The 12,413-nt window shown below is 32.1% G+C and overlaps 1 protein-coding gene across 1 annotated transcript; it reads right to left on the bottom strand.

Annotated features, from left to right (window-relative positions):
* Positions 1–9,181: 9,181 nt before the first annotated feature.
* Positions 9,182–10,879, bottom strand: LOC140885093 (cytochrome P450 76T24-like). Its single transcript, XM_073292015.1, has 2 exons — positions 10,001–10,879; positions 9,182–9,805 (listed from the first exon to the last, which is right to left on the bottom strand). The coding sequence occupies exons 1-2, from the start codon at positions 10,877–10,879 to the stop codon at positions 9,182–9,184; spliced, it is 1,503 nt and encodes a 500-aa protein (XP_073148116.1).
* Between the last annotated feature and the right edge of the window lie 1,534 nt (positions 10,880–12,413).

Raw genomic sequence — 12,413 nt, 5'->3', positions numbered from 1 at the left:
TCTGACAACACAACAGTCATATTTGATCTTCTGGAAAGTAGCTTTGACCCGTTTGACTAGATCTGGATCTGGAGTAGTCTACTGGACCGGTTGACATACATGGCTCAGTTGATATTCATCCAATGGTTGATATCTGGAGATCGGTTGATGTGTATTCAGCGGTTGATATCTTCAAATCGGTTGACATCCTTAGATCGGTTGATATCTTCAAATCGGTTGACATGCTTAGAGCGGTTGAGATTTGTTGACAGGTAGACTGCTTGTATATCTTGATGCGTTGATTTCTGGGCAAAGTTGTGAATATCAAAGTTCTAGCCCTCCATCTTGGCTTTCCAACGCATCAATAATCACTCCATTTGGATCTGATATGAGAGAAATATGCTTGATATACCAAGACTTCTCCAAAACGGTCTAGGACAGAGTAGTCGAGCGCATGTCGTCTGTTCAAGTGATTATATCTCTTGATTCGTCGATTTATGGGCAAACCAATAAACCTAAAGGTTGTATCCATTTCTCTTAGCTTTTCATGGAATCAAGAATCACTCAATTTCGAGCATTTATGAGAGATATGCTCGAAATACTATGATGTACCAGAAATTCTGCTAGCAGAATTTCATTGCAGAACCATAGATTTCAGCTCAATATATTAGCAACTTAGGATCTGCTTCATACTTTAACTTGTGAAGATGATTTGTGAATCATCTTTGTATATTTCGAACGCATACTGAATCATTCCATTTGGATAAAGGATCTGAGAGATATGACCATTAATCCAGAGATGGTTTGTCACTACATTTGCTGCTACACTTTCGTCCAGCTTTATCTTGAGACGATGGTTTGACCTAGATATCATCCAAATTGGCCAACCTATCATAAGACACGACTTGTAGACTTTTTTGTTGGCTATGCGACGGTTTTGGCGGCTCATCATTTGGATTATTGAGCTATGAGTTATGCTTGAAACAAACAGCTATACCAGAAACTAATTTGAGCTAAGATTGTATTCCAACAACTTAACACTTCCAAATTTGACTTCTATCAGCTGCACACTTGAGTAAATATGTTAGAAACACAATAAAAAATTTTGTTGCCATCAAAATCAAGATTGCTTGCATTTCCAGACCCAACAACTTGAAATTGCCATTATATATATTTTTTCTAATTAGAGTGACCGAACGAAAAAATATAAATCAATTGGCAGACCAGACTCGTAAAATTTTTTATTCTAAATTTTTGTTACAATTTATATGTACACATGACCTATTTATTAAGCAAGGGGCCTTAGAAAAAATTTATGGTCTCTTTGTATGATAGCACAAATTAATCCTAATTTCCATTCATTTATCTATTTGCAAATTCAAATAATTTAAATAAAAAAAGGCGTGTGAAATAACAGATATAATTAATGATGTTGCTTCCTACTACTACCATTCTTAACCCAAAAAACCATTATTTTTTCTACCATAAATTTTTTAGATTATTTTTTTTATTGAGTTAATAAGACAAAATTATTACTTTATATTATAAAATTGGGTAGGATTTACCCGTTTCACAAATAAAAATATATTAGACCATCTCATTAAAAACCTATTACACAAACACACACACACACATTTTTTACGAGTAACATTTATGTGGATGCCTTAGTAACTCTGACATAGCCCATTCCACTGTGCTTGATGTCGTGTCTGTACCCGCAGCAAACAAATCCTATAACACGACGTCCATAAGTTCATTAGAGACCATAATCTTGAAAAAGTAATGTATTAAGAGAATCAACACGGAAATTGATCTATAAAAATCAAAATCTTCATCCCTTTTTCGAATCAATAATGATTAATGATCGATTAAATTACGAGAAAAACCAAACATATCTAACGCATCACAAAAAATTTGAAGTTGCGAACAATTCCGAAAAAGGAAAACAAATCAGTTAAAGTCAAATTTTCACTACTTAAAATGAATTGTCATAGTAATTCTATGCATACTTGATGCTTAAAAACTAATTAGCACTTTGAGAAAATGCAGAACTCGAAATTAAAAAAAAAAAAAAAATCTCCTAGTTCCTAATTCGTTAACAAAGCCATACGTCAATTAGTTTAAATTATTATTATATATAATCAAATCGGACTATAGTTGTTTGAAAATGCATTAAAAAAAGAAAGAAAGAAAAGTAAACGCTTAATTAATAATTTTAAACAGTACTATTTATGTAGGGTGAGTCACTGCTCTAATCAAGTACGTACTATCTAATAATTTACTCACCAGAAGTAGATGTTTGATATCAAGAATGCTCACTGAAATAATCCAAGTTTCTGGAACCTATCCCTCCTCAAACCCTGGCTCGAATCCAGACTCGGAGCCGAAAACATTTGCTAGATCTTTACATATTTTTCGCAACTTCCGCCACTGATTCTCGACGGGAAGCCACACCATAGACAGCTTGTGGTGATCTAGCGCGCGCGTGTGCTACGCCTTGGTCCATCCTGCCGGAGAAAACTTGATCGTGCTTTTGCAGAAAGATTTTGGCCATTTCAGGGGAGGAAGCAACTACGGTTAAGCTTCCCAGTTTCAGATGAATCAAGGGGCCATAGATTTGGGAGAGTTTTGCAAGAGATTGGTGAGGTTTTTCGCCGAGTTCAAGAATGTTTCCGATTATGGGATATGGTTTGGGTCCCGGAGGGAGCTTGCATGGTACTTTTCTAGATTTGAGCTTTTGAAGAATCCAAGCCCAGAGGGTGAAAGAGAGGAAGAGGATACTAAAGAATAATATCAAATCCATTTTTCTTCTCAGATGGAATTTGGGAGACTCATGCTACTACATGCCATTTATATACTGAGACAGTGAATTATAAGTTCTAATGTTGTTTCTTTTTTCTTTTCTTTTTTTATAAATAAATTATACGGTGTGATTGATTATATTATACTTAAATATTCGTGAGAAGTTCTAGTGCGTTAAAGCTGCTAACCTTGCGCTACTTGATCTCGTTAATTGGTTAGGTGGGTCGTAAAATAGAAATATCGATCAGATCTTAACCAATATTATTATTGTCTTTGAAGGGCCACCAGTAAGGAACGCTAATCCCTGAAATCATGGGCTTAACAATCCGATTCATTTGCGCTGCCACAAGTATGAGAAAATAAAGTTACGTCTTGAATAATAAACAATAGTTTTTGACTTAATAATAAGCGTTTGATCTTAACATTGATAACAAACAACCAATTCTACACACCCAAGGCCGCATAGGATGGGGAAATATGAGCGTCTATGTTTATGTAAACAAGTTTCATGAAGTGACAACAATAAAAATAATATTACGTAGGCATTTTCAAAGGAAAATGTTATATGTAGAACTAGGGTTATAAATTGCATTTGAAATTATAAATTTATTCAAACATTTAATTTGGAAAAAAATCTTTCAAAATGCATTTAGAATAGTTTTGTAATTTTAAATGTACTTTGTAACCCAGTGTGTAAGACTCATTATACATATAACACGATCTTTTTTGAAATGGCATTGAAATATTCCAACCTTCTCAAAGAAAGGGAGGATATCCGTTTAGGAAAGTTTTTGCCTTATTATCCAATATTTGATAGTGAAATATTCTAACATGGTCAAAAGTTAATGAGATATTATATATCATTGGATTAGTGTACTAAGACCGCATCAAATGGTGAATATTTATCAATTCACGTGAGGTTTACAATTTTTTCAATGGACTGGACTGCTTATACAGAAAAATTTCTTGAACAATAAAATTTTTAAAAACAATCAATTTTTCAAAGTTTTCATATGTAAATCCTTTTATAATTATATTTCTTAAAATAAAAAAGAGAGATAAAAAAACCTTTCACGATTATTGTAGTGAAAAGTAGACCCCGATCGATAGAAGGCCGAATGGTTAAATATCAAATTTTTACTCGGTTATATTTATGGAGAAAGATAAAATTTTGAATAAAACAATAATTATATTAAATTTCTCTTGTTATAATTACAAAGTGATTTTATTTATTTAAAATATTTTCTATTATCCATTGTAGCAAAAAAAATTTAATCTTGTAAAACATACAACACCACAAGAAAATTAGATGTTTAGCCACGTTTTTTTGACAAACCGTGACTAACTAACTACGATTTGAAAAACAGTGGCTAAATTTAGCTACGATTTTCAAAAAATCGTGGTTAACTAGCCATGATTTAAAACCGTGGCTAGTTTTAGGCATGGTTTTAAAAAACATTGTTAGTTTTACCCATGGTCTTTAAAAAATTGTGGCTAACTAACCACGGTTTTTAGACCATGGTTAATTAAATTTAATCACCGTGCCCACCAATGATGTGACACTCACATATTGGATACGAGAAATTGTACATTTGAGTGTCTACCTATCGTGCCCATCGTTGAGGTGACACTCTACTACTGAATCTACAATTCATCGTATTCAATATGTGAGTGTCACCTCATTGGTAGGCACGGTGGGTGAGTAGAGTATCAAAATTAATATATATATATATATATATATATATATATATATATATATATATATATATATATATATATATATCTGTGTGTGTGTGTATGTAATAGGTCTTTTATGAGACGGTCTCATAGATCTTTATCTGGAAACGGGTCAATCCTATCCAATTTTATCATATAAAGTAATAATTTTGTCTTATTAATTCAATAAAAATAATAATCTAATAAATTTATGGTAGAAAAAATAATGGTTTTTCGGGTTAAGAATGGTAATAGTAGGAAGCAACATCATGAATTATATAATTTATTTCTTACGCTTTTTTTATTTAAATAATTTGAATTTGAAAATAGATAAATGAATGGAAATTAGAATTAAGGCCCCTTGCTTAATAAATAGGTCATGTGTAAATATAAATTGTGACAAAATTTAGAATAAATTTTTTTACGAGTCTGGTCTCTTTTTTTGTTCGGTCACTCTAGCTAATTAGAAAAAAGAAATTAAAAATATAATGGCAATTTCAAGTCGATGATTAAATAATAATAATAATAATAATAATAATAATAATAATAATAATTATTATTATTATTATTATTATTATTATTATTGTTGTTGTTGTTGTTGTTGTTGTTTCTTGGTCTAGCTAATTAGGTTATATGCATATATGTTTGGTACAGAGTACCCATATCAAATTTGTGTTTGGTTAGATTAAACAACTGGCCAAACTAACTTGGTTGATGTTCTCCAAACCCTGAGGGCGTGATTGATAACTTTAAGTTAGTTTATGCTATACTGGGAGTATATCTTCCACTATTTCAATATCATTGGATCACGTGAGACCCTTATATTTATATAAAAATTGACATTTGTGTTGATGATACAATATATGGTTGACAATATCATTGGATCACGTGAGACCCTTATCATTTATTTTGCATTCCCAATCATAAAATTGGAATCAAATTGGTATTAGCCGTTACATTTCATTTTTAATTCCTTATGATAACAATTATAGCTAGACATGGAATCTAAAATATCATTCCATTCACATATTAAGTGTTTCCATTCATATATACATTATTTCATTAATCCGTGTCAATCATGTCCTAATTAATGTTCTCCTTATCCAGTCCCCAACATACATTTATTTCTGGCCAAACTAATTGTACCTCGGTTGTATCTCGTCGGTATCTTTCTCTCATTATAATAAAATTTTATGGTAAATAATGAGAAATTAATAATATTTTTGATGACAATATTATGATTAGATTGATTATATTGACAAAATTATATTTTCACAAAAAATGGGAAAATTATGATTTTGGTCCTATAAGTGACTTGTTTTGGATTTCAATTCTCTAATTTAACAGATTTTGGTTTTATGTAGTAACTTGAATTTTTTTTATATATATAATCAGTGTCGTACCTATGATTTTTAGGGCCTGAGTCGAACTTACAAATGATTTATTTAACTTTTTAAATTTATTTAAGAGAGTTTTTGAAAACTAAATATACAAAATATATAATATAGACTTAATTATAAGAAAAACATTTAATATTCAAAAACTTTATAATGTCATTAAATAATAAACTAAAATGTTATAAATAATCACTTAAATAATATTTTGTTATTTTATCTGCAAAAACATCAATTATTATATATATATTTTACAAAAAACATTACTTATTTGACAATATACGAAACTCAAGAAAATGAATGCACCAATTGAAGAAATTTTTTACACTATACCTAATCATGCTCACGAATAAAAAAAAATATCACAAACATTCCTAAAAAACATCAGAAAAATTAGAAAAAATAAAAATAACATATAAGTATATGAAATCCAAGAATCAATAATGAAAGAAAATGGGTGAAAGTTTTGAAACCCTAGAGTCGTCCTCCATTAATTATCTTGCGATATGATTGGAACTTCAGATTTGGAGAGAAAAATGATTGATGAAGAGAAGAAAGATGCGGTAATAATATTTTTTTTTTGGAAAAATCATGATATTTTAAAAAAATTTATGGCACACATACATTAATAATAGTTTATGATTTTTTTGGGGCCCTCTTTTGGACCTGGGCTTGAGGCGGTGGACTCACTCGCCTCATGTCAGGTCCGGGCCTGTATATAATTGCCCTCTTTTTTTAATTTTTGCACGAATTCAAATCACTACATTCAATTATTATTATTTATTTGATATCGATGTCCTCCTACGTGTCTATATGAAAATAATTAATAAGATATATTACACATGATATATCAGCTAAGCAAAATGTTTTCTTCCTCCCAATTGTGTGTCGTTATGATTTATTTTTATTTAATTTTTATTTAGATGAATTTTAATGTGTGTAACATGGACTTTACATATGATTCATGTAAAAAAGAATAAGTTACGAATAAGCAATATTCGATGATTTTTTAGTTGCTTTTATTGAGAAAATGACCCAAAAAAATTAACGTTGTTGGATGAAATTCAAAATTTGAAAAATTAAAGGATTAAAATTTAAAGAATTCCAATTTATAAAACCAAATATTAAAAATTTTCCAAAAAAAAAAATTAAGATTGGGTTTATTTGGAAATTTTGGAATTTGTTGAGCAAACTGAATCAGAGTAAACAATGATTTTAATTTAATTTTCTTAAACAATTATTTTCTTAAATAATTGTCATAAATTAATTTTGTTACCAAAATTACTAGCACAACATATGGTGCAGCGTGAAGCCCCACGGTAGGGGATCTATGTCCCTTAAAGTTATATATGTTTGGAACATAGATTGCATTAGACAACTGGCCGCCAAATATACGTGTGTACATTGAGTTACACTTTAGATTACACATTGTACTTTAAATTACCGAACTATTCTGAATGCACTAATTTTGAAAGATTTTTTTCAAATAAAGTGCAGAAATTTGATAGCAAACGTGTAACCTAATGTGTAACCCAATGTGTATATGTAAGTACAATATTTTCCATATATTTATTACGCTATTTGGTATATCAAATCAAATATCATGTTTATAATTACATAATACAAGGGAGATGCAATACGATAAAACACACGATGTTTAGATCAGATAATTTAAACAATCAAGCCAAACATAATAACTTGGTAGATATTTGGAGACATGATCAACAAACAAAACTTTCATTCATGTCCAGTTGTTGTGGGTTGAGTCCTCCACCAAGTTTCCAATCAAAGTTATGTATCAAAGTAGCAACCATCATGTGCACCATACGATTCGCTAGCGGCCAATATATTAATTCAAAATCATTAATTTAACTTAATAAAACTAAACTATATATATATATATATATATATATTAATATAAATATATTTTATTTCATATAAAATAAATTTAACAAGAATTTAATATTTACAGAATTACCATTTAATTAATTTTTAATGTCAAGCTAATCATTAATTTATCAATTGGAATATTCTATCAACTTATTAATAGAATTTTTTTTTACTAATTTCCATATACTAAATTTAAATTTGGAATAATAAATCATTAAAATTATCAAATGTGAAAACGTTAAATATTTTAATAAAGCCAAATCTTAAACAATTTTCATAAATTAATTTTGTTACCAAAATTACTAGCACAACATATGGTGCAGCGGGAGCCCCGCTGTATATGGATCTATGTCTCTTAAAGTTATATATGTTTGGAACATAGATTGCATTAGACAACTAGCCGCCAAATATACGTGTGCACATTGAGTTACACTTTATAGATTACATATTGTACTTTAAATTACCGAACTATTCTGAATGCACTAATTTTGAAAGATTTTTTTTCAAATAAAGTGCAGAAATTTGTTAGCAAACGTGTAACCTAATGTGTAACACAATATGTATATGTAAATTAATATTTTCCAAATTAGTTATAATTGGTGGCAGATCGAAGAAAACACAATTAATATACAAGTTTTATGTAAATCTCAACTTCAAAGTATTCTCTGATCGACACCAGATTTCGAAAAGGCAGCAGGTGCAAAAAATACAAAACAGTTTCAGAAAAATATAATGGCATATATATCTCTCTAAATTTTTAGTTAAATGATCTAATCTCAGTGCCAAATCGAAGTCAACACAGAGCACTATAAGTTTTGGCCATAGTGTATATTCAGATATGTATCATTCAAGTTCATTCAACTCAATTTCTAAGCTATACCCATGCTGAACCTACTGTCAAAGCAAATTTGATATTTTAAAGCCTAAATTCATTGCATTCAACTTTTCATTCAATCATTATCGTAAAAAAGTTGCACCATAATGCATGGACATGAAAGTGAGAAGAAAGTATATATTGAAAAGAATTCAGTCAAGTGTACTTTCAACTGGTTTTTAACATATCAAATGACAATTATATTAATGATCGATCTTAAGCATGCGATCCAATCCCCACACTCAGAAAAAGAAAAAAAGGAAACATATTTAGGAACCAAAACATAAAAAGTACAATATGTGTAAACGTGTAGCCTAATGTGTAACCCAATATATATATATATATGTAAGTACGATTATTTTCCATACATTTATTACGCTATTTGGTATATCAAATCAAATATCATGTTTATAATTACATAATACAAGGGAGATGCAATACGATAAAAGATAATTTAAGCAATCAAGCCAAACATAATAACTTGGTAGATATTTGTAGACATCAACAAACAAAAAGTGCAGATAAACTAGCTATGCAATTCCATTGGGACAACCATGAGAGGTATGGTCTTTTTCAAAGTGACCTCAAAACTTTCATTCATGTCCAGTTGTTGTGGCCGGAGTCCTCCATCAAGTTTCCAATCAAAGTTGTGTATCAAAGTAGCAACCATCATGTGCACCATACGATTCGCTAGCGGCAAGCCGAGACAAATTCTTCGACCAGCACTAAATGGGAGGAGCTCAAAATGCTGGCCCTTGAAGTCTATTTCGCTTTCTAAAAACCTTTCAGGGATAAATGACTCAGGATCCAACCATGTGCTGTTATCTCTCCCGATCGCCCATGCATTGATGAGGATTTGGGCATTTCTCGGGATCGTATAGCCATTGATTTCTGTATCTTCTCCTGCAGCCTTGTGAGGTAGCAACAAAGGGGCGGCTGGATGAAGCCTAAAAGTTTCTTTCACAACAGCTCTCAAATATGCAAGTCTTGAAATGTCCGATTCTGTAACTTGTTCATGATTATTATTTCCAATTACTAATTCTCTTAATTCATTTTTTAATTTCAACATTTTATCTGGATGCCTGAGCAACTCTGACATAGCCCATTCCACAACGGTTGAAATTGTGTCTGTACCTGCAACAAACAAATCCTAACGCATGCAAGATCCGCGAGTGTTAAAAGACAATTAATAAACAAAATTAATTAATATAATCCTGAAAAAGTGAATTTATAAGAGAATTAATCAACTCATTTAAATCAAAAATAAAAATGATGACGACATAGTGAATATGCTAATTAATTAGTAAGTCGATTAACTAAATGATCCATATATATATATACTCACCAGAAGTAGATGTTTAATGTCAAGAATGGTCAGTTCAGACTCATTTCTTTGATTAATATCCAGCAGAGATTCTAAAATGTCGTCATTTTTCCTCGTACCTGATCCCCTCATCATTTCCAGCCGTTTTCCAATGATTTCCTCAAATATATGGAAACATCTTCTGAAATAAACAGTGTTCTTCTTCAAAATCCCCTGCGGATCCAACGATCTAAGCACCGGGAAATAATCCGCAAGATTCGGCTTCCCATGATACTCCATTATCCCACACACCACTTCCCTGAGTTCTTCACACGAACCCGAATCAAAAGCTGCGAATTCCTCGGAGAAAAGGGTGGAAGACATCAGATTAAGCGACGTCGTAAATGCAGCTCTCCCGATATCCACAGCCTTGCCATGGACGCAGCAACCATCCACATACTCGCACAGTTTCTGCAATCTATCCCTCCTCAAACCCTGCCTCGAATCCAGACTGGGAACCGAAAACATCTGCTCTCTACATATTTTGCGCAGCTTCCGCCATTGTTCCTCGGCTGGCATCCACGTCATCGACAGCGCGTGTGCTACGCCTTGGTCCATTCTGCCGGAGAAAACTTGATCGTGCTTTTGCAGAAAGATTTTAGCCATTTCAGGGGAGGAAGCAACTACGGTTGTTATGCTTCCCAGTTTCAGATGAATCAAGGGGCCATAGATTTGGGAGAGTTTTGCAAGAGATTGGTGAGGTTTTTCGCCGAGTTCAAGAATGTTTCCGATTATGGGATATGGTTTGGGTCCCGGAGGGAGCTTGCATGGTACTTTTCTGGATTTGATCAGAATTTGAAGAATCCAAGCACAGGCGGCGAAAGAGAGGACGAGGATACTAATTGAGAATATCAAATCCATTTTTCTTTTCAGATCGATGCATGGAATTTGGGAGACTCATGCCATTTATATATACACACATATGCTCAGCGTCTAGCCCCTGACTTTAAGGTTTAAAATTAAATAACTACTGAGACAGTGAATTCTAAGTTCTAATATTGTTGTTTCTTTTTTTATAAATAAATTCTACGGTGTGATTGATTCTAATATAGTTAAATATTGGGAAAATTGCATATATCACCCCTCTCGGGTTCGCTGATAACCCCTGTATAATTTTTTTGAGCTAAAAACCCCCTGTATTTTCGGATCGGTAGCACACGCACCCCAACTTAATTTTTAGTCACATTAAAAATAAAAATGCCAAAATTACCCCTACATAAATAATAAGATCTGTCACCTATATCACTCATTTTTCTTCCCTTCCTCTCTGCCATCACCGATATCTTTCATTTTCTTCCATTTCTCTCAGTCAAACCCTAAACATATGAACTGCTGAACTTTCAATCGGACATCAGGAGGTCAATTGATTGCTCATCTTCAAGACTTGTATTTCGTAACTTAATCTGGTAAGTTTTTCTTGGACTTTCTTTTCACCAACTTTTATGTTTTGGTTATGCTTGGTTGGTTCGTTGATTGTGTTATTATTTTTGCTCGAAATTTATGTTTTTATTTCTTTCAATTACAGTGTACATTGAGGTATCTTTATTGAATTGATGGATTCGACGGTTCGGATCGAAATGTGGCTTGGTGGGAAATTTGATGAGAAGTGTTATAGAGGTGGATTGAAATATGTGATTCCAAGTGTCGATCTTGATAGGTTTTGTGTCGATGATTTGCCTGATATGTACAAAGCGGCTGGTGGGCAGGTAACAAATGTGGATTTTTACTTCAAATTACCAAACAGGTCATTTGAAACAGTAATTGTGAAGATTGTTGGGGATGCAGAGATTCGTACTATGTGCAATTGCTTCAAGAATTGCAATGTGATAACATTATGGTCGCAAGAGAGAAAATCTATTCCAGCTGAGAATACAGTTGTACCAACTGATAATGCAAATGCTGATGCAAATGTTAATGATGAAATGGAGATGAGTGCTTCATTTGGCAGTGACCCAATAGATGATGATGAAAGTGGAATTGTTGGAACACCAGTTGGAGATGATGATGAACACTTGTTAGACGGCAGCTTTTCTGAATCCGATGAGGATTTAGATTCCGAGTTTTCTGCAGGGATTGATGCAATGGATGAAAGGAATAAAAGACAACTAGATGCTCAACAAATTGAAGAAACAGAGTTTTGGTATAGTGACCTCGAGATAGATGAAGAACTTATTAGTTTGACAAGTTCTGATGAGGATCATGTTGGTCCAAAACATATTGTTTTCTCTGAAAGAATGAATATGAAAAGTTTTGAATTTCAGGTGGGTATGAAATTTAAAGATGTGACTGAGTTTAGGAGCGTTCTTACCGATTGGACAGTTAGGGCAGGAGTGGAGTTGTTGTTTATAAAGAATGAGAAAAATAGAGTCACTGCTGCGTGTAAGGCTGGATGTGA

Source organism: Henckelia pumila, chromosome 2 (genome assembly GCF_033568475.1).
Source record: "Henckelia pumila isolate YLH828 chromosome 2, ASM3356847v2, whole genome shotgun sequence".
Classification (NCBI taxonomy): domain Eukaryota; kingdom Viridiplantae; phylum Streptophyta; class Magnoliopsida; order Lamiales; family Gesneriaceae; genus Henckelia; species Henckelia pumila.
Note: the sequence above shows the minus strand (reverse complement) of the source record. Positions and strands in the feature narration are given on the sequence as shown.